Source organism: Canis lupus, chromosome 37 (genome assembly GCF_003254725.2).
Source record: "Canis lupus dingo isolate Sandy chromosome 37, ASM325472v2, whole genome shotgun sequence".
Taxonomy (NCBI): domain Eukaryota; kingdom Metazoa; phylum Chordata; class Mammalia; order Carnivora; family Canidae; genus Canis; species Canis lupus.
In genome coordinates, this window is record NC_064279.1 from 6,698,371 (window position 1) to 6,722,415 (window position 24,045).

General features: G+C 35.5%; 1 protein-coding gene and 1 long non-coding RNA gene across 2 annotated transcripts in view; one reads left to right on the forward strand and one right to left on the reverse strand.

Moving 5' to 3' along the window:
• The first annotated feature begins 712 nt into the window (after positions 1–712).
• LOC112656545 (uncharacterized) lies at positions 713–17,682 on the forward strand. The gene is made up of 5 exons (XR_007409006.1): positions 713–959; positions 1,156–1,323; positions 1,557–1,664; positions 16,654–16,798; positions 17,439–17,682. It is a non-coding gene; the product is annotated as an uncharacterized LOC112656545 (long non-coding RNA).
• Positions 1,930–24,045, reverse strand: part of GTF3C3 (general transcription factor IIIC subunit 3) — a 44,226-nt gene continuing 22,110 nt past the window's right edge. Inside the window, exons 7-18 of the mRNA XM_025441931.3 lie at positions 23,754–23,901; positions 23,459–23,528; positions 20,721–20,824; positions 19,655–19,826; positions 17,446–17,648; positions 16,777–16,878; positions 14,971–15,106; positions 11,986–12,223; positions 11,201–11,391; positions 9,045–9,169; positions 5,188–5,340; positions 1,930–3,336 (exon numbers count right to left, since the gene is read on the reverse strand). Coding sequence (XP_025297716.1) covers positions 3,214–3,336; positions 5,188–5,340; positions 9,045–9,169; positions 11,201–11,391; positions 11,986–12,223; positions 14,971–15,106; positions 16,777–16,878; positions 17,446–17,648; positions 19,655–19,826; positions 20,721–20,824; positions 23,459–23,528; positions 23,754–23,901 — 1,765 coding nt within the window. The 3' untranslated portion in view covers positions 1,930–3,213. The remainder of the gene's footprint in view (positions 3,337–5,187; positions 5,341–9,044; positions 9,170–11,200; positions 11,392–11,985; positions 12,224–14,970; positions 15,107–16,776; positions 16,879–17,445; positions 17,649–19,654; positions 19,827–20,720; positions 20,825–23,458; positions 23,529–23,753; positions 23,902–24,045) is intronic.

A 24,045-nucleotide genomic window follows, 5' to 3' on the forward strand; every position in this document is an offset into this window, starting at 1 on the left:
CCCCTCCTGACCCGACGCCGCCGCCCCCGACCCGGCGCCCCTCCTGACCCGCCGCCGCCGCCCCCGCCCCGACGCCCCTCCTGACCCGACGCCGCCGCCCCCGACCCGGCGCCCCTCCTGACCCGCCGCCGCCGCCCCCGGGCCCGGCGCCCCCTCGGGCCTGCGGAGACCCGTGGCGTCAGTCCGCTTGCTTCCCGCTGCCCCGGCCGTGTGCCTCGCCCATTTGCCGGCCGCCGGCCGTGCGTGCGCTGGCCGGTCCTCGGGCTCGTCCTCGTCCTCGTCCTCGCGGACTCCCTCCGCGGCGCCCGCTCGGCGGCCGGGCTCCCCAGGTCCCCGCCGAGGGCCCCCTGCGGGAGGACTGAGCGTCCGCCGTGCTCCCCGCGTCGTCGCCCGTTGGACCGCTTCTTCGGGATGCCTCGAAAGTTGTAATTGGCAGTTGGGCTTGGGGCTCCGGCCCGGGGGAAGGCGCGTGGGTCTGCGGTACCGCGGCGGCCCGAACCCGCCTTCGCCTCCCGCGCCCACGTGCGCAGACTCAGCCCCCACGGCAGCGCGCACAGCCCTGCTCGGCCCGGAGCTTCGGAGGCCGCCTGGTGGCTCCCCGCCCGCCCGCCCTTCAGAAAGCCGCGGGAAAGCACGACGGCTGAATAGGCATTGTGTGGCGGGACTATTTTTGGTGCAAATAACATAAAAAATCCAGCCAGTCTAAATTTTAAAGTGGAATTGTAAAAAAAAAAAAAAAAAAAAAATTCAGGACGCCCGGGTGGCTCAGCGGTTTAGCGCCGCCCTCAGCCCAGGGCGTGACCCTGGAGACCTGGGATCGAGTCCCGCGTCGGGCTCCCGGCATGGGGCATGGAGCCTGCTTCTCCCTCTGCCTGTGTCTCTCTGTGTCTCATGAATAAAGAAAAAAGAAAAAAAGCGGAATTGTAGAATTGGGTTAATCTTCTACAATGAACCCATGGGTAAGAACACAGCTTTAGAAAGGACAGGCATGGGAACCGGAAAACCTCTAGGAACCCTTGGAGTTTCCTCTGCATCTCCCAGCTCTGCTTGATACATAGATTCTGTTTTTCTTGCTCAGTGGGAGGGGTTAACTGCTAGTCAGCCCACAGGGAAAGCAGAAAATGTCTTCTAAACTCTCATGTTTCAATCCTACAGAAAAACCCCATCTCACTCCTAAATTCCCAAGGATGGAGCGGGGAAACTCCTGATTGGCCCAGCTTGGAGTGGGAGACGCTCAGTTTATTAATCAACAGAGACCAATAGAAAAAAATCTTACTGTGTGAAGTGGCTGTCAGCATCCCCTGGCTGGAGTGAGGATGATCGGTAAGAAAGTATCAGCTTTTTGAAAGGCACTTCCAAAGAGGTTTACTTACTACAGGGCTTTTTTAATAGGTTGAAGGCCTAGTGGACAGAAGAAAATAACAGCTATTCTCCATTTTCTTTCTAAAATAAACATGCTCAATGTTTATGTTCTTACTCTGAGCTAGAATAAGTATGTTCCTATGAAGGAGCTTGCTAGTGATCTTGAACATGACATTTAATTTCTCATTTATAAGGTGGCGATAAGAAGATCAGCAATAATACCGACCTTGCAGGTGATTCCCTGAGAGGAGCAGAGACATATCTAGAGTACCCAGCCCTGTACTTGGCACACTCAGGAAATGGTAGCTATGCTTTTAAATGCTAAACAGATTCATGCAATGTCAACTTTTTTTTTCTTAGAATACTGCTAGAGAGAGTTAAGTTTCCTGCAAGGCTGTTCAGCACTTCAGCTGGAGTCATAGCATAGTTTATTTATTTATTTTTTCCATAGCATAGTTTAATTCAAAAGAACTCAATATAGAATACTCAATTTCACGAGATTCAAAGATATTAGCTTTATCAGTACCACAAATGGCATGAAATAAAACATATAAGCATGTGAAACTGTTTTAATTATAAAAATAGAATTTATTTAAATTATATACACATTTAAATACACACACAGAATGCACGATACATTTACTTATTATATACAAATTTTGCTTTCCAACTACAAAGTTATGTATACAGGATAAAGGGTGATAAGAATTCCTAAAGCCCTCGCTGTATTTCTTTGACCATTAAGTCTCATACTTGGTTTCCTCTCACAATTACACTACGTCTTATAATCCACACACATATTACAGCATTTTCCCCTAAAAAGAAACTCTCAAAAGATGTTAGTAGACCAATGCTATATCTTAAAAGTATTGTTATTTAGATTCAAGAACATATCATATTTAATAAAAGTTTAATCTAGTTTTCGTAGTTTATCATAGCAATACTTTATCCATATACCTAGCCTTCCTACATTCCTAGTGATCTTGAAATGCAACCTATGTCACGTTATTGAATGTGGTCCTCTCTTTTCTATTTTTTTTGTCAGAAAGCCACCAACATTGATAATGCGTTTTTTTTTTTTTTTATCTGCTTCAGAACAGGATGTTCTGAATTATGCCGGCCTACCAGGTCTCGATCTATACAACAAAGATACATGCAGGTGAAAAGTAAAAGATTAACTCAATTATGTGTCTTCCTACTACATAACCATTTCAAATAGTTATCTGAGGAGCTAAGTGAATTAATTACATACTTGTGTTGATATGAGCAAGAGTCCTAACTCATCTTTCCTTTAGTAAGCAACTTCCTTCTTATGTATTTGAGAAACTGCCCGTGCAATAGCAACGGGGCACAAATAAATTGGATGACTCAACAATGATAATGTAGGCAGAAATGCAACAAACATCTCCTTCAAATGAATATATATTCAAGTTTGAATATGCAAATTCTGTATTTAAAGAATGTACTCAGAGGTCATTTCTGCCCTAATATTGTATTCCAAGCACCCATCACAGGGCCTAGTACATAGGTGTTTAACATATAGTTCCGAATGCACAGATGAATGAAGAGTAAAAAATCAGCATATTCAACCCCAAGCTGGCTTAAAGGTTAACATTATCTATTTCATCTTTGGGGACAATTTTGCTAAAAAATATTAAAAGAAAATGACAGAACAATATACAAATTCTTGTAGGAATAATTTTGCTTATCTATCAAGAGATCATTATCACATATGAAAAATTAAATACACAGATAATTCTGAAATTGTAATTTCCATTTTGGGGTTAATATTAAGCCCTTAGAAAATATTGGTCCACACACAGAGCACCATGCTTCTTTCTCAGTTGTACTTCATATAGTGCAATAGGTATACAAAAGCTTTTGAGCCATTCCAATATTCCCACTGCTCTGATAAATGAGAGACAAGTTGTAGGCAATGTCTCTTCGTAAGTCTAACTGGTCAACTTCCATTCCCTAGGAGGGAAAGATACATGACTGAGTTGTATTTCAGACTGACAACCAGGACAATTTTATGGAAAATACTGTTTCGTAAGTGTAAGCTTTCAAATATTAAAATTCATGATACTAAAAAAAAATAAAACTAGGCATATACCTTGGACCTAAATTTTTATTAGGTAATGCTGACTCAGTTAATCATTGTAATATTAAGTAATCACTGTAAATTAAGTGCATTATTAAATGATTTAAAATGTCTAGCCAATAGTTAAAGAAAGAGTCTCACAAGCCATAGCTGAATGAGCTTGGATGAATTAGGAATTTAGAATTAAAAAAATGAAACCATAAAAGAAAAAAAATATTATTGAATAATATAATAATATAATCTTGAATAGGAAAGGACCTCCTAAAAAAAAGAAAACAAAAAACGGAAAGGACCTCCTGGGGCACCTGGGTGGCTCAGTGGTTGAGCAGCCTTTTGCTCAGGTTGTGATCCTGGGGTCCTGGGACCAAATCCCGCACCGGGCTCCCTCTGCCTATGTCTATGCTTCTCCCTCTGCCTATGTCTCTGCCTCTCTCTGTGTCTCTCATGACTAAATAGATAAATCTTTAAAAAAAATAAAAAAAAAAAGAAAAGAAAAAAGGAAAGGCCCTCTTAAGTATAATAGCAAAAATAGGAACTAGAAAGGAAAAAGTTAATAGATATGATTTCATTAAAAAATGTAAAACTTACACATTTAAAAAGACATAAATAATAACACAAATGACCAGATGGGGAAAAAAAATACCTGTACTATATAATAAAAAGGCACTTACAGGATAGGTATAGGAAGGCATACACTTAATTAATCATAGCAATTACCCTAAGGGTATTATTACCTTTCGTCCTACTTAAATAGCAAAGCAATGAACTCAATGGAATAGGTTAGATCTATGTTTCTAAATCTTCCCCAATACAAAATTTTGGAGTCAACTGTAAAAATATCTGCAACAATGAAAATGATGCCTATAAAGCTTAAGGAGCAATACCTAAAGGTATGTATGAATGACACAAAAGTATATATATTTCATCAGCATAACTATAAAAATATGTATTTACTTGTTTAATGACTAATGTTGAACAAGGGTAATACAAAACAGTTGTGAGGGTATGTGAGGAGTGAGGATTATGAGTGCAACTTAAAAAAATTAACAATGAAAATACTTTTTCTTCAGAAATTAAAATAAGAATTAGACTTTAAACATAGATTATCATAGTATTAGCAACACTTTATACTATCTTAACATGATCTTAAAAGAAAATTTATACTGGTCTTTCATCTTTATAAAGAAATATATGTTAGTTACACGTGAACTTGAAAATGAACAGTGAACTATATTAATCAATACTCTGGCTTACAAAAAAAAAAAAAAAAATACTCCGGCTTTCTGTCTCCCAGCTCATACCTGTAAACCACAGGGGCTACCTTAAGGTAACTGAAATGTCATAACCGCAAGTTGTGTATGTCCACATGGTTGCTGATCAGGTCACAAGGCCAGAATGCCAAGGATCTACTTGTTGCTGAACACAATTACGTAAATACATTCAATAAATAAAGAAAATACACTCTAATTTATTTCACTGTCTGGACTACAACATGAACTAACTGCACTCACTTCTCTGTAGATAAAAGGACTCATCAGTTTTTAAAGTAAATCATACAGGGGTACCTAGGTGGCTCAGTTAAACACCAATTCTTATTTTGGCTCACGTCATGAAGTCTCCTTGAGATTCTCTCCACACACACCCCCCCCCCCCCCGCTCACGTGTGTACACACACTCTCTATTAAATGAATCTTAAAAAAAAAAGAAAGTAAACCATACAATACCTCTACCACAAGTGGAGGGAGATCCAGGGCCTTCTGATAATAGTGGATCGCAAGATGAATCAGCCCCAGTTGGTGAAGGCCACGGCCCAAGTTATAGAATGATTCCTGGCAGGGCCCACGGATACTGAGGTATCGATTAAGAAAGGAAAAGCCCTACCAAAGAGATCAACAATTCAGTATTATACTGATTTGCCAAGTATGTATTTGAACCAATATATGTGTATTCTGTACAGGATATAAATATTAAAAAAAGAGACAGTCTCATCCTAAGAGAACCTATGTCTGCAGCATAGTGTCACATCACAGAGTAGTCAAGACCTCTTCTGAAGATATAAAAGATCTTTTTTTTAACCTAAGGGCAAAAACAGTCACACAAAACAAAGCCAAAGTCACAGATCCGTAATCTATAATCTTACATCAAAGATCCATAATCTTTCATAACACAGGAGTTCTTTTTTAAGGTTCCAAGTTGGTTTTTGTGACATTACAGGCCAATAAATTTTTGATTCAAGATGTCTAAAAACTGGAGCAAAAATATAAAATCTGAACCCTTATAATGACAATGATAATTTTAGAAAGGTTCTTCTCAGGGACAAACTCACTTGACTATAACTTCTGGGTAAAGGGTATCTTTTTGTTAGTCACCTCTCAGGACCTTAATGAATTCTTAACCCAAAAAACTTTTTTTTCCCTTGAAAGCTTCTGACTCAGACCTTATGGAAAAACTGATTATTTCAGAGCACAGCTGTACTAATGCAGGCTCCATGTGTGTCACAGTGTCCAAAAAGTAATAACTTGCTTCTTCACCTTCTCCTGCATTCATTTTCCTCTTTAATGTAGCTTCAAGTTACCACCAACAGAGTTACAAACTGCAGAAGTACAAGTGTCCTATGTTAAGTAATGAAATAAAAATGTATTACCTGTGAGTATAGAATATAAAATGCAATCTTTTGGATCTGCCTTCTAAATAAATGGTCACAAATTTTTTCTTCGTTAAATAAATAATAAAAATTAATGGATTCTTTAGAATTAAAGCATTTTAGAGATAAAAATAATTATCTTCACTAAATAAATCACACATTTTGCATAATAAAAGAGCCCACTTATGTGGGCTGACCTCTATGCCAGTGAAAATTACGGCTGTCTGTTAAGTACAGCCGATAAACTATTAGTATCAGAGAAATATCGAATCTTCATATTTTAAGATGATAAACTACAAAAATCTGAGAATGAATAGTAATCCCAGATGAAATGTTACAACCCGAATAAACTTGCAGGTCTTTTGATACAATAATAGGATTTGAGTTACCTGTTGCATTTTTAAGAAATTAACAAATTTAGGAGACCTATGAAATGCTATTCAAATAACTAGTGATTTAAAAACTAGGAAATGGGGATAACCATTTTATCTCTTAGGTATATGAATCAAATATAAAAACTGCAAAAATACGACAATTTTTAATGAACTATAAGCAAAAGTATGTGACAAAAGTATTAAAAATGTGATATTTCTAATATTTTTATCACATCATCCACTAAGGGCCCAAATATACACTGTCTATAAAATACTAAATATAGATATAAGAAATCATAAAAGGCTTACTTTCATAGTATAATATAAAGGTAAGAAAGGCAGTAAAACATATGAAATTAGTTTAAGTACTCCAAAGGGAAATTAACTATGGTCATGTTGCATAAATAGGTTCATAAGAAATTAAAACAATTTAAGAATCATGTTATTAACAATAAAACTTGTTTTTAGAAACTTTTTTTAATGGAAAATGTTCAACACACACAAAAGTACAAGAGATTAGGACAACAAACTCCCATACGCCAATCTCCTGTTGTTTAATCTCTATCTCCAACTGATTAAAAACTGCTGTTTAACTATAATTTGAAATTTAGCTTCTAAATTACTTTGAAGTATATAATTTTTTTTTCTACCAGGCCAAAAAACTACATTATTTTAACTATTTGATAATGAGTCAATCCATCAAAACTTCCCATCAATATTTATCAGAATATAAGCTTCATAAGGGCAGGGAATTATTCTGCCTCTATACTCATTGCTATATCCTCAGTTCCCAGCACATTGGGTGCTCATTACATATTTTTTGACTTACAAACAATCCTCCATTACTTAATACAGCAAAAGTATCCATTAAGACAAAAAAAAGCATAGAGCAAGAAGTGGACAAATACCACAAATAAATACCCAAGAAAAGGAGAATTTCTGGGTTTTTAATTTTTTACTTTGTATTATGAAAATTTTCAAATATTCAAACGAGTACATTATAATGAACCTCAATATCCATCTTTAACAATTAACATTTGAACTTAGGCTTTCTTTTTAACCATTTTACTTTAAAAACCAAAACAAAAAATCCTTTACTCAATCCTGCCACTCCATTCAAGCCAACATTTTCTTTCTTTTCATAACTACTTAAAAAAACATGTCTTTACATGCATCAAACATATAAACATAAAAATGACATAAAAGTTTTATGGATACAGTAGTGAACAAAACAGAGACTCCCTGATCTCTTGGGAATATATATATATATTTTTTTTTGAGAGAGAAAAAGAGCGAATGTGCACGTGGGGGGTGGGGCAGAGGAAGAGAGAATCCTAAGTAGGCTCTACCTCACAACCCTGAGATCACAACCTGAACTAAAACCAAGAGTCGAGGGATCCCTGGGTGGCGCAGCGGTTTAGCGCCTGCCTTTGGCCCAGGGCGCGATCCTGGAGACCCAGGATCGAATCCCACGTCGGGCTCCCTGCATGGAGCCTGCTTCTCCCTCTGCCTATGTCTCTGCTTCTCTCTCTCTCTCTATCATAAATAAATACAAAAAATAAAAAAATAAAAAATAAAACCAAGAGTCGGACGCTTGGGAGGCGTCTCAGTGGGTGAGTGTCTGCCTTTAGCTCAGGGTGTGATCCTGGGATCCCAGGATCGAGTCCCCCTTCGGGCTTCCTGCAGGGATCCTGCTTCTCCCTCTGCCTGTATCTCTGCCTCTCTCATGAATAAATAAATAAAATCTAAAAAAAAAAAAAAAAGTCAGATGCTTAACCAACCAACCGAACCACCCAGGTGCCCCTGGAGATTATACTTTTATTAGAGAAAACAATCTATAAAGAAAAGTAAACAAAATAAAAAGACCAATTTCAAATTGCTGTAAGAACCAAGAAAGCTTTAAAGGACCAATTTGTTAGTGATGCTAACACTAACAATGCTGATGCTGTAAGGAAACAGTCACATAATCACATATTCATACGTTACTGGATCCATACATTTTTTGTCATTTATTTTTAAAGATTTTATTTATTTATTCATGAGAGACACACAGAGAGGCAGAGACACAGGCAGAGAGAAGCAGGCTGAGGGGAGCCCAATGTGGGACTCAATCCCAGGACTCCGGGATCACGCCCTGAGCCAAAGGTAGAAGCTCAACTGCTGAGCCACCAAGCATCCCTGTATGTATATATTCTTTAAACAGACTTATAATAAATCAATCTTCAGGACCTAGAAAACTGAAGGCCTCAGGTGGCTCCAGAGTATAAGGAAGCATCCAGATTCTGCTGTGTCGTCTTTTTTGTTTTTTCCTGTGTCTTCTTTCTATATTATTTGGCTATGTCCCCTTTCTACATGGCTACATAAGTCTTAGCCAGGAGTACTACTAGAGGTGGAGTGCATGAGTGCTGAACACAAGGAGGTGTTGGGAATTCTCAACGTGTATACTAAGCAGATGTTACTTTTGAAGCAGGACACTAAAAGCATTAAGTATATTCTAAAAGCATTAAGTATATTCACTTTTAAAGAACATAAAACCAAGTAATGAGAAATCCAAATAAATTACCTGCACAGTAAGAGCATGTCTCCTTAATACATACTTCTGAGATGCCATGTGAATAAACGTTAGGCCTATACAGAGGCTATAGAGAGGTTCATGGGGATGGGTGCGAAAGGCTTGCACATATTGTCCTGAAAAAAGATCATGTCAGATGGTTTGACATGAGCATATTTCCTTATGTATTGACTTATTCAAATATGTTTTATGGCTAAATGGTACTGATTTTACATATGCAAAGTGTGCTTTCTAAAATATCAACCAGATGCACCTTAATTTGAATTTAAAAACAATGTATAAGATATGATAAAATTAGGAGGATTTACCTATAAATGTATCCTGACTACAAAGATTAAATATGAGCAACTAAAAGTAACTTTCTTTTAGGCACAGCTAGACATTTCCACGTAGAGTAATAGTTCCAAAATAAACAATTTATTAATTGTGATCACAATGTATTTTATGACCTTAAATCTATTTTAAAAGAAATAAGGGAATGTGTCTTTTGGCAAATTCTTTTGTAAAATTAATCGATTTGTCTTATAAATTCAAATATGCTGGATCATGGAGCTGAGAAAAAGAAAAATAGTTCTGTTTTGTTTTTTAGATTATGGGTATTGTTTCCTCAAAAGTAGCACTGTTTTGTTTTTCCTGAGAAAAAGATGTTTTCCTTGTTTCCATGTATTCTATAAACGCAATTATTTCATGTCAAAAGCTTAAGTATATGAGATAGGGGAATTTAAGCAAATTTTTAAGCAAAATTTTCTTATAAAGGGATGACCTATAATTTATCACACAGATAAAAACCTTCATTCTTTCTAGCTTCTATGCCAGAAGGAATGGCACCTCAGAATCTCTTTAGCAGCACAGATGGTAGACTACCATTTGGACTTTTCTATTTTTACCCTCTATAAAAGGTCTTAAGTATAAGAAAACAATCTAAATCTCTATTTTACATTTCCTTAACATTAAACAAACAATTCCAAAAAGCGCAAACAGTAGAGGACAGTCTCAACACCTGATGTTCAAGATTACCTACTGAACAATTATAAAAATACCAGCCATACGTGAAGAAACATTAAAGTATTAAATAGCCAATATCCCAGTTTATTCAGAAGTAAACACTAACTTTTAGCAGCAAGAGATACATGCCTCATTTTAAGTTTAAACTTTTGCCTAGGTATTTTTCTACTTGTTTGCTTCTGATTATTACAGAAAATAAAGTAATTAATTTTTCCTGAGCTTAATTAGATTAGCAAGCACCGTGTAAATAAATCTTGACATACTTACCTCCTAAAGGAACAAACTATCAGCAAATTTTTTTTTTTTTTTTTAAGATTTTATTTATTTACTTGACAGAGAGAATGAGAACATGAGCAGGGGGAAGTAGGAGAGGGAGAAGCAGACTCCTCGCTGAGCAGACTGCCTGATGTGGAGCTCAATTCCAGGACCCTGGGATCATGACTTGAGCTGAAGGCAGATGACTGACTGAGCCACCCAGGCACCCCTCAGCAAATCTTTATCCTTTTTTTGCATTATAGCAGATTAAAAACAGGTGGCAAAATATCCATAATAAATGAAAATTATTTTAAAAACAAGCCAGGGTGCCTGGGCAGCTTGGTTGGTTAATAACACTTCCAGCTGTTGATTCTGGCTCAGGTCATGAGAAAGAAGCCCTGTGTCGGGCTCCATGCTGGGTGTGGAGTGGAGCCTGCTTAAGATTCTCTCTCACTCTCTCTTGCTCCTCCCCTGCTCATGCATGCTCCCTTAAGAAAAAAAAAAAAAATCAAGCCTAAGCTGGAAGAGTTATTGACCTTTAAAATGAACTAGGACTTACTTCAGTTTTCTGAAACCAAAGCTTCAAGAGGAAAATAAATACTAGAATTAATTATAATCATTGTTGCCAATACTTATAAGCGATTTATTTACTGTATGTGCCAGGGCATTTTTAAACACTTTAGATTAACTCATTTAATTTTCACAATAATCTATAAGGTAAGGTCCAATTATTACCTCCATTTCAGAGATAAAGAGACTGACATAGGGGAGGTACAATAATTTGTCATGAGGGAGCTGCTATATAAACACAGGTATGCTGCTCTTGAGAACTAGCTGTTAACCACCACACTATCCACACTTGACAAAGTCATGTCCAGGACACTTACCGAGTGCATGCTTAAAACTACCAGATACAAACGCATTGTGTCCATTTAAGACACATAGGGCATGATTCTCTGGGTTTTTCAGCATTAGGCGAAGACAGAAACGATGATGTCGCACTTCTTGGGAGTGCATGGTAACCTGATTGAAAATGTTCCAGAGCTGAGGTTTATTGACATTTTCCATTACCATTACCCTAAAATCGCAGAAAGAGGGCAAGGGGAAGAAATCACATAAAAAGAAAAACTTTTGATTTCTAAGAATGAAATCCTTCAGTGCCGCAAAATCCTCCACAGAAAAGCAGATTGTCTCAATCTATTTAAACAGAAACATTTACACAAAGATTTTTCCCAGAAAATGCTGCTTAAGTTAGTATTTCTACATCTTGTTTGTTCTTTTCAACAAAACTTTTATTTAAACCAGAAAGAATCAAGCGGTTTAAGTTTCACCATTTCCCCGCTGCCCCTACAACTGCAGTATGATGAACAGTGAATAATACCTAATAGTGTGTGCCAGATATTATTAAAAGACCTTATAAATAATTCACTTAACCTTCAAAATAATCCTTTCAGGTGGAGTATTATGATATCCATTTTATAATGCGGAGCTAAGGCACAAGAAGCTAAATACATGAGAAGGCATGCCTCTGAGAATCGCCAATGACGTAAATTAACCCGTAAGCAACAAGAGTTAAAATAAAACAACTTACTACTCTTGAGCTTGAGAGACTAAGTCAAAGTAAATACACATACTATTTCAAAGAATCTAAAATAAGTTATTGGAAAGTCACCTGATATAGTTGTAGGCCTTTCTGAAATTTTTGTCCAGTATTGCAGCAGAAAGACCAAAGTATTCTAGTTCTTTGCGTTTCTGCTTGTCATCATAAAATGAGTAATATTCCAATGAAGAATCCACAAGTAACTCAGCCTCTTGAAATCGGGACAGGTCACATAAGCAGTATATAGCCTTCAACAGAAGGTTCCACCAGTCATCTTTTGTCAAGACGCTTGTGAGTACAGCAAATATTGCTAAAATGATACCAGTGAAAATCAGGACACTGTTTTTCAGAAACAGCAGTATTAGAAAAATTCATATGATCAATTTTAAGGTTAAATTTAATAACCACAGTTCTATGGGCCTGAATTCTTGCCAACAATCTTCTGACAATGAAGCTGCTTGTTTACACTACCTTCAATACTAGCCACTCTTTCTGCTCTGCCTAACAATCTGCAATTCCAGGTAATTCTTACTTTGGATTTGTCTGCTACCAAGCCTAGCTACTTCATTTATATCTCTCGGAGCTCACTAGGATATATGGTCCTCCAGGGCAGAGTAAGTTTGTGTTCCATGACTGAAGTCAGATATAGGGTTCTACACATACAAGACATTCAAATGTTTGCTTAGCAAAGGACTTAAAATTCATACTTTGAGATTCAGACTGTTCTGATCTTTTTATAATCTCAATTATCTTTTCTCTACCTCAGAACTACTTTTCCCTAAAAATTTTGCCTTGTCTGAGAAAAATCAAAAGCCACAAAAACTTTTTAGTCTTTGACCCAGAATTCTGAGAATCTATCCTATAAAGTCAAAGATATGGCTACATAGGAACGCCTGGGTGGCTCAGTGGTTTGAGCTGAGCATCTACCTTTGGCTCAGGGCATGATCCCGGTCTGGGGATCGAGTCCCACATCAGGCTCCCTGCGAGGAGCCTGCTTCTCCTCTCTCTCTCTCTCTCTCTCTCTCTCTCCCTCTCTCTTGTGTGTCTCTCAGGAATAAATAAATAAAATCTTTTTAGAAAAAGGATACATATATAGGGATGAATATGCTCACTCATGATTATCTACAAAAGAAAATTATCAGAAGCAACTGTATACCAAAAATAAGAGAATAAGCAAAGCATGAAACTGCTATCCAATGGAATACCACACATTCCTTATGAACAGCTATGAAGGGAAGACAGCAACACAAGAAAACATCTGTGACAAAACGCTGAGTGAAAAAATCAGAGTACAAAGGTGCATGTAACATTAAGGAGGCCTCATTCACCTTATCCTTACACACCAGTGTAATGTGATCCCCACCATGAGGAAATGAACTTAACATAAAAAACCTTACGAGCCTAAGAAAAACCAACAATGAATGTAAAATCAAAAAATATGGAAAGAAAAAATCAGGCAGGATCACATATACAGAAAAATAGAACTTAAGGAAATATAGTCTTAAACACATGAAGCAGAGAGTCTACCTTTCGGGTGGGCCCAGAATCTATGGACTGGAGAGATGGTAGGGCTCTGGGCATTTATGGCTAGCTTACGAGCAGCTGACCTTCATTCCTCTCCTGACTCTCCTCCCCTTCAAAACCTTGCTTATGTTAGTTCCTTATAATGTGCTTATAGAGATTCAGTTCTTCTGGATTCTAAAATCCTACCCCAAAAATAATAAAATAAAATAAAATAAAATAAAATAAAATAAAATAAAATAAATAAAATAAAATAAAATAAAATAAAATAAAATAAAATAAAATATAAAATAAAATAAAAAATAAAATAAAATAAAATAAAATAAAATAAAAAAAATAAAATAAAATAAAATAAAATAAAATAAAATAAATAAATAAAATATAAAATAAAATAAAATAAAATAAAATAAATAATAAAATAAATAAAATAAAATAAAATAAAATAAAATAAAATAATAAAATAAAATAAAATAAAATAAAAAAATAAAAAATAAAAAAATAAAATAAAATAAAATAAAATAAAATAAAAAATAAAATAAAATAAAATAAAATAAAATAAAATAAAAATAAAAAATAAAATAAAATAAATAAAATAAATAATAAAATAAAATAATAAAATAAAATAAAATAAATAAATAAAATAAATAAAATAAAATAAAATAAAATAAAATAAAATCCTACCCCATGGTACACTGCCATGCTTGTAACAATTACTTAAAACATGTCTGTTGGGGATCCCTGGGTGGCGCAGCGGTTTGGCGCCTGCCTTTGGCCCAGGGCGCGATCCTGGAGACCCGGGATCGAATCCCACGTCAGGCTCCCGGTGCATGGAGCCTGCTTCTCCCTCTGCCTGTGTCTCTGCCTCTCTCTCTCTCACTGTGTGCCTATCATAAATAAATAAAAAATTAAAAAAAAAAAAAAAACATGTCTGTTGAATTAATTAACAATGAAATAATTTTCTGCTAGACTGAAACCTGCAGTTTAGACTTCAAGTTTTCTGAGTAATAACCTGACCCAAAAATAACCTGATGCATTACCAGCTAAAAATCGATGCCTTTTAAAGTCATATTACTTGAGACTGGGTCAAAACAATTTAGTTTCAGAGTTTCTATGACTATTGCTACATTTGCCAAAACTGAATTTAATAGAGGATGAAATGTAACTGAAGTTACTGGACAAATATAATAATTTATATTGCCATCTAATCTTCACAAATTTCTTAAAATAAGGTTTATTTTCTTCTTAAAAAGTCAGAAGTTCTGTTTAGTTTTATCACAGGAAGATCCAAGATGTTTTCCTTTTAATTTTTAAAAGTAATTTACATAACCTAACCTTTCCTTTCTTTTTTAACATCAAATGAGTTTACTATACTTAAGGAATCTGGATAGAAAATTTCATTTTATTTGAGAAGGGTATATTTTTCAATTAGATTACTATCAGGTGATACTTCATGAGTATTTTTCAACTCAGCCAAAAATATAATTATATAATAAATAATAATATATATTATATAATAAAGCAAATGAATGTAATTACCTTTTGCATCACAATTTGCTGTCTCTTGGTCACTGTTGTCTGATATTTTGTCTCTTGACACTTTAATAAGGTAGAGATGCCTTTCTCCAGATTTGGAACTAGATATCAAACAAACTTGGGCTCTATTCATGGCTACCTGAATTAAAGATGATAATTTGAGATTTTTTAGTCATATAATTTCTTAAGATTTTAAGTCATCTCCACACCCAATATGGGGCTCAAACTCACAACCCGGAGATCAACAGTCGTATGCTCTATTGACTCAGTCTATGACTGAGCCAGCCAGGCACTTCAGTCATATAATTTTTTAAAGAAAATCTATGGGGGAGGCACCTGGGTGGCTCAGCCAGTGAAGCATCTGTTTTCCACTCAAATCATAATCTCAGGGTCCTGGGATTAAGCCCTGCATCAAGCTCTGTGCTCAGCACAGAGTCCACTAGTCCCTCTCCCTTTGCTCCTCCCCCTGCTCACATGCACTCTCTTTCTCAATTAAATAAAATCTAAAAAAAAAGAAGGAAGGAAGGAAGGAAGGAAGGAAGGAAGGAAGGAAGGAAGGAAGGAAGGAAGGAAAAGAAAGAAAAGAAAGAAAAGAAAGAAAATCTATGGGTCACAAGTACTGCAAGTGTGCCTAAAATCCTCTTTAGGAAAAAAAAGACGCCAAATTATCGTGTATTTTAACACTTAAAAGAGGATGAATAGACTTATTTTTTTTACCAGAGGAACTGAGATCGCACCTTAGTAGGGAAAAAGAAGGCAACTGACATTAATTTATAACACACACACACACACACACACACACACACAACTATTTCCCTGCAAAAATGTAAGACTCAGAAATGATGTCACATGTGGAAAACATTTTTGCAAAGGGAATACTTTTAGCACACGGGAGTGTCTAAAAACATAACTGGTTATGCTATGGTTCTCACTTTTCTAGATATGTACTAGCAAAGATTTTATTTCACTTACTCTAGTTTACACTTTCATGTAAGCTTTCAATTACAGTCGACCCTTGAAAAACAGGTTTGAACTGCACAGATTCACTTATACATAGATTATTTATAGTACAATACAATGAATGAATTTTCTCTTCTAATTTTCTTAATATTTTCTCTTCTCCAGCTTCCTTTATTGTAAGAATACAGTACATAATACAGACAAAATACAAAATATGTGTTAATCAACTGTTCACATTATCAGTAAGGCTTCCAGTCAATAGAGGCTATCAGTAGTTAAGTTTTTAGGAAATCAAAAGTTATTCATGGATTTTCAACTGTGTTAGGGTTGGTGCCCATAATTCCCATGTTATTGTTTTTTTTTCCTCATGTTGTTAAAAGGCCAACAGTACATACCATTAACCTCTAAGTCTTCTGTCTACATCTGACTTTCATTTGTAAAAGTTTAATAGAGTAGAACAGTTACAAAACAGCTATAATCTATGTTTTAGCAAGATTCTCGGTCTATTTCTATCAGATAATTGTACTTCAAGCAATATCACATTCAAAACCACCAATTTTGTCAAGTTCTGGCAATAATAATGAATTTAATGTGAGTTAAAAAAACTTTTACCCAAACTTTAGTTAAATCCTAATCATGGTAATTTTTGTTTCTTTTATATTTAATTCTAAACTAAAATATATTTTCATTTTTAAACTAACTCAGCAATTTTGCTTTATACATTAGGATCAGGTTAAAGTCCTATGGGTCCAATGAATATTCTTCAAAATGGCTATAATCTATGTTTAAATCAAATTCTAAACCTTTAAAAAATCAACAATACTAATATACAGAAAGACCACTACCCACCTTTAAAAGCATGGCTAACATGGTAAGTAAAGTGTCCACATAACCACACATTTTGCCTTGGGAAAACAGCAAAGTAGAACGATGAAGCAATAACTTCAGTTCCTAAATAAATAAACATGATAATGTGACAAGACTGCTTTCTCAAAGTTGCATTGTTTGCACAGACAAGTTTTATTTTAGAAATCAACCTTAAGAACATTTGCTTTATGATCTTTCACAATTTAAGATCTAATTTTTTTTTAAGATTTTATTTATTTATTCACAAGAGACACAGAGAGAGAGAGAGAGAGAGAGGCAGAGACACAGGCAGAGGGAGAAACGACAGAGAGAGAGAGAGGCAGAGACACAGGCAGAGGAAGAAGCAGGCTCCATGCAGGGAGCCTGACGTGGGACTCGATCCCGGGTCTCCAGGATCATGCCCTGGGCTGAAGGCGGCGCTAAACCGCTGAGCCACCTGGGCTGCCCAAGATCTAATATTTTAGAAACTATAATTTACAATGTCTAACAAGAGGCTGAAACTTAAGTTTCAAAATCACTTTTCAAAAACACTGAATTTGATAGCTAAAATAAAGTTTTTGGATATATGCTGTAGAGACCTCTTTAATGGAGGAAAAAGTTCAAAAGTATAATCCACCAAGAAAAAATTTCCTTTTATGTGACAGACCCTACCTGCTGTGCAGCATTTGCATCTTGTGCTAAAGTATCTGGATCGTACATTGGTTCCAGAGCTTCCAGAGCTTTCTCAGGACGGCCCAGCTGCTGCTGAAGGGTGGAAAGTGAAATTCTTGCATCCAAATGAAGGGGAGCCAGATCAACCACTTTGCCATAGCTTTCTGCAGCACGTTCCATATAGCCTAAGGCCTTTAAACATTCTATGATGTTAAAATAAAGCATAAATATGATCTACAGATTTGTAAGCTTGCCAAGATTATTTTTCCAATTAAACATTACAGCGATATAAAAAGAACTGTAACCAAAATGAAATGCATATTTCAGTACTTCAAAACAACTATCCCTTCTAATCTCCCATCTACTGATTGATCAATCTATCAATTTCTCTAACTAAATCCAAATGGCTACAAGGATGTAATCAACATAGATGTACAACTTTGGTCTCTTGCTTTATTCACTTAGCATTAAGCTTTAAACACTTCTCACATCTTCCTTACCATTTTGAATGGTTATAACATTCAACCTATTATTTATTTAACCATATCATCTGATATTTAGGTTATTTCCAAATATTCAGTCTAATAAATAACACTGCAGTAAAAATTTTCATGTATATAAACCATAGTTTAAAAACTGGCGAACCAATTTAGCCTACAGATGTGTTTTGTTAAGTCACAGTGCTATTAAAAATAATACGTGGTCTACATTTTTTAAAATTAGGATTTTTAGAACTCCCAAATTACTGGATTCTTTCAAAAAATCTAGATTTGGCAACAGTGTGTCTCTTGTTCCCAAATGGCATATCAGCCTATGCTGAGAAACAGCATCATCCTTTAGAGAGGATTCCCCAGTTCTCCCTTCTAGCCTTGGGCCTCTTCACTCACCCATTTCACTCATTTTTATTACTTTTTATTACTAACCCAGGTTCCTGGGTTTTGTGATCCCAAATATAAACTACCACCCCTCATTTCATTCAATTATTTCCTCAGGATAAGTTCTCAGAAGGGGAGTTATTGGACTCTATTCCTCAAACTTTATGTCAATCATTAAGTCCCAACAGTTGAACTCTCTCCACTGTAACAGTGACAACACTAATTTAGGCCTTTTTGATCTCATTTCTTTTTCACTACAATTACCTCCTAACAGTACTTTTGCCTCTAATTGCTCTCTTAAATCTCAAATTTCTCAACTCTGCTGAGTGTCATCTTTAGGTTAAACTTTTTTAACAGGCAATAAAAACTCCCAACTCCTTGCTCAGGTTTTTAAAATTCAAATACCACAAATAATATAAGTTTTTATGATGGTATCACATTTGTATCCATGTTCACTCATCCAAACAGTAATCTTTAAGTGTTTTTGCAATTTCAGATCTGACATATATCTCAAAATAACCCAAACTGTCAATCAATGCCTCTCTAGCTCTAGAGTGCTTTCTACCATTATATAATATTTTAAAAACTACTAGAACTTTCTGCCATCATGCAGTATTTTAGACAAAAACTATTCAAATTTTAATGCATCTTTAAGTGGATTCAATACAAAATGCTACTAGAGTATTTTTGGCTTTTCTACATTTAAGAAATTTAGTTAAAAAAAAAAGAAATTTAGTTGTTTCTCTTAAATTATTTTTTCTACTTTTTTCCAGATTATTGTAAATTTAGATACAATAAAATGAAATTATACATATTACCCAATCTTGAGCATATCTGCAGCTCAGAGAACACAGAAAATACATTAACGTTTTTCTCAAAAATAACATGCTAAATATAAACTCATAAAAACTCTTTAAAAATTAGACTGCACCCCAGAAATCGGAGCCAATGGTTAAGACAGATAAAAGACATGTGTAAGTTATTTTTAACACAGGCATGTTAGTCCTACTTCATTCTGGTACCCCTAAGTGAATCATTTTTCCAAAGCATTAGTGTGGGGGAAATCACTCAGCGGCATACCAAGACAATTTAAAATCCTGACATTCGTAAGGTTGTTGAATCACTAATATTGTATACCTGAAACTAATGTAACATCGTATGTCAACTATACTCAAAAAACAAGCAAACGAAAAACCTGACTTTCAAAAACTGTCCTGAAACCAGAAATTTACTTTCACCAAGACATTAATATTTTAAAATAATCACTGCCATCTTGGGAAAGTTCTTGCCTGCCTATATGATTAAAACTACTCCCTTCCACAAAAAATTATTACCTGCATGCCGAAGCCAAACTACTGCAAGGTTGTATCTTTCAGAGCAGACTAGTGCACTAAGGAGGGGAAGTGCAGAATTATATTCACCAACATCCAGAAAAGCTTCAGCAACATCTAGATAGAGGTCTCCCATATCTTCCGGATTCTGCTCCACTAGTGTGGTCAAGAGAGGCTAGACCCCAAAATAAAAGCCGGCAGTCAAACATTCATTACAAACATGCGTATCTATGTATATTTCTCTTTTTACATCATATCTATTAGTTATCTGAGGCAAGCCCTTTAGAGCAGGACTTCATGAAAACAGGTTTAAATAATTTTTCTATTCATGTTCTGTATCTCTATTAAAAAAAACACATACTGCCATCATTCACTCATTTACCACATTACTTTTGAAGGCTTATTATAAGCAGACATGGCAGGCGCTAAGATAATGCTGACCTGCTGTGCTCTTCCTCTGCCAAGTCAAACATACCCAAGCTACAAAGCCTCTCTGTCTGCTGATAATTGTCATTATTCAAATGTCACCTTTTCTGAGAGACCTTTCCTAACCACCCTATTTAAAATTACAACTGCTACTCCCCTTCTCTCTTGTTTAATTTTTTTTCCCAGAGTATTTACCTCCAACTAACATCCTATATTTTACATACTTATTTTATTATCTATTTAATCCCATTAGAACAAAAGATCCATGAGGGCAGGGATTTATATATTGTATTTACTACTTTATCCTACGGTCTGCAAAGTATATGCCCAATAAATTTTTTTATTCAGTGAAATACTTAGTCTGAAGTTGACAAAAGAGAAGAGCTGTCAGAATTTACCAACTCTCTAAAAAGCCCAATATCAAATTCTGATCTCTGGATTGTTCTCATTTTAAAAGAAGAACAAATTACTCTAAGCCCTGTTCAATTTTTATAAAATATTCACAAACACTTTGATGCTTATGGTGACTTCCTGGTTATTGAAAATGTGAAATTTAGGGTAAACTTACAATTTTTTGTCATCTAAAGAAAACAGTGTGAATTTGATGTGAAGTATCTCAAGTGCAGATCTTAATGTTACTTACATTAAGTGGTTCAAGGATGTTGAGATGCACAAGGCAGACCATCAACTTCACCGTGATATCTATTGGCACACCATCAGGTATACTGCAGGTAACATTCTCACCAGCTTTGGATCAGACACACAAAAAGTGGTTCCAAAACATAAGCTTAGAAAGTGGGCAAATGAAGCAAACTGTATCTTCTACGTAAGATCTCATTTACTTCACTCAGGGTAATTGATTCCATAGTCCATTCTAATGTGACCAACTCTATTACTAGGTTACTTCCTTCAGTCTGTCCTTTGGTAGGAATTATCCTTCCTATTCTTTTCCTAACAGTTTATCCACTAATCTGAAACTTACATAAACTCCCATACCTTCTATCAAAACTACAGAGAAAAAAAAAAGGAGAGAGAGAGACAAAAATGGCCAACAAGGATATATGAACTCTTTCTTTTTTAATTCAAAAGCCTCTTTTCAAGCTTCTATGATAAGGAGACTAAGAAAAGGATAAAATAAATACTATGTGGTTTTCTAAAACTTCATTATAGTAAAACAATTTTTAAAGTCCTGAGAAATCAAAGGAATTTTTATTCATATTTAAAATATTTTTAAAAAATTTTATATTTTGTAAAGCCTACTGAATTCCAAATAAGTTTCCATTTCAGAAAAAAACTAAAGCACAAAGAAACTTCAGAGACTTATTTCAGTGGTGGAATAAAATCTAAAATTATATTAAAATGAAATAACTTCATGTTTTATAGAATGCGTCATATAAATTATGGAACTCCCCAAAATTACAAAATCATAGAAGGATTTGGACAAGTTTAATTAAGAGACTATTTTTATTACTAAGCTCCAATACAATAACTGATATAGAAAGCCAACTTAAAAAATTCAGTCTACTCAAGGAGAGTCCTAACATTTAAATTTACACTAGTCCATAAGCTCCATGAGGATAAGAACTAGTCTACTGGACTAAAGACTATATCCATAGCACAATTCTTTTGCAGACAGTGGCTATGGCATACCTACTAAAGATACAGTGTATATAGATGTATAAATCCAAAATCTGATTTCAGAAATAATCACAAAGTATAACTCAACTTTATGTTGAAAGTAAAACACTTGCTTAAAATCATGTAACTCAGGAAGATTGAAAATAAAAGGACAAAGATACAGTAGGCAAATGCAAACAAAAAGAAAGTAGGGATTCTGGACATTATCTTTAAAGTTATTTAATCAAACTCTAAGATGCCAAATTTCAAATGCACCATTATTTTATATACTAAGACAAACACCATTCCTTAAACTGTGACATATTATTGATTTATGTTAAGAGGTTTCCTGAATTTAGACATGCTAAATCATTAAGAAACTAAAGAAGGAAGGGTGGATCAACGAAACATGGCAAAATATATTAGACATCAAAATGACTAATAAATCTATAACTAAAACCTGAACATAACTCAATTTTTCCTTAATATTTTCAAAACAAAGGAAAGCAATAATTTTCAACAGGAATCTAACTTTTGGAAAGAAAGACCTTCAAGAAAATATGGCTGGCAAAACAATTTGAGAATTGGCTCTAGGTTAGGCCAGGTCTAAGAAAACTATCAAAATTGGCAGTTTTTCAGACGCCCTAATTCATGCTTTCATGCCATTCCAATTCCTACTCCATGCATACCACTCCTGATACTCAAGATCCTCAACCAAAGAACCCTATCTAATCCTGTCCATACCAAGTAGTGCTCCCACACCCTATGATCTCAGCCTGAAACACACTTTCCTCTGGGTGTTTACTTAAATTATGCTTCTAGAAACCTCTTCTATCCTAATATATTGCTCTTCTGTATTTTCCTGTGTCAGGTTTACTATAGAAAAAAAAAAAAAAAAGACCCAGATCAGTGAGAAATGCCATGTTCAAATGGATGTATTGAGAAATAAAAGGGATGGAAAATAGTAATTTTTTTAAGGATTTTTAAAAATTTATTCATGAGAGACACAGAGAGAGATGCAGAGACACAGGCAGAGGGAGAAGCAGGCTCCCTGCAGGGAGCCCAACGTGGGACTCAATCCCTAGACCCAGGATCACACCCTTAGCTTAAGGTAGGTGCTCAACTGCTGAGCCACCCAGGCTTCCCGAAAACAATTTTTTAAAAAGAATTCTTGTGGGGTGCCTGGGTGGCTCAGTCAGTTAAGAAGCTGCCTTCAGTCATGATCCCGGAGGTCCTGCAATGGAGTCCCACATCAGGCTCCCTGCTCCATGGGGCTGAGGAGGTGGGGCCTGTGGCCTGCTTCTCCCTCTCCCTGCCACTCCACCTGCTCTGTGTTCTCTCAAATAAATAAATAAATAAATAACATTTTATTAAAAAGAAAAAGATTTCTTTTTTTTAATAATTTTTATTCTTTTTTTAAAATTTTTATTTATGATAGTCACAGAGAGAAAGAGAGAGAGAGAGAGGCAGAGACACAGGCAGAGGGTGCAGACTCCATGCACCAGGAGCCCGACGTGGGACTCAATCCCGGGTCTCCAGGATCGCGCCCTGGGCCAAAGGCAGGCGCCAAACCGCTGCGCCACCCAGGGATCCCCAGAAAAAGATTTCTTGTGAGTAAATATTCACAAGAAAAAGATATGAAATCTCTATTGAAAAAAATGCTTCTGGTTAAACTTGTTTTGAGAACATTAACTATCAATTTCAAAATGCCACATTATAAACAAGAAGATTATGTACACTATCCTATGCAGAGGAAACTACAACCTTTATTCTCTTCTGAAGTTCCTTCTTCTGCATTTTTTTCCAGCACAATTCCAGAAAAATCTGTAATTACCTAAAAGAATGAAGGAAAAAAGTAAATGATACAATAGAGATATATGAAAAACTTTTTCACAATTCAAAGATTTGTACAGTTCAATTCAAATAATCCTTATAACATGTAAATGGACTAAGTAGTTTAATATATATAACTGAAGTGAGGAATTGTCAATTTGTAAGAATTTCTAAAATGCAGAAATGTGTCCAAAATCTAACAGAGAAACTTAATACATGTTCCTACCTCCAAAGCTTTGTCATAATGTTTGTTAGAAATGTAGAGTTCAGCTGCTATATTAACATCTTCCATGGAGACCAGGCCCTGATGTTTTGAGAAAGCTTCTTCAATTATGTTAATAGCTGAAGTAACATCATTGGCTTCATAGTAACTCCTAAAAAAATAAATGACAAAATGGATGAATATTTATTTCAGATTATAAAATTCATATTCTTGCTTACATCATCTAACTATTAACTATGATTTTCATTTTCTTAAAATTGGGGAGGAGAAAAACTTTTAAAATCATAATCACAGC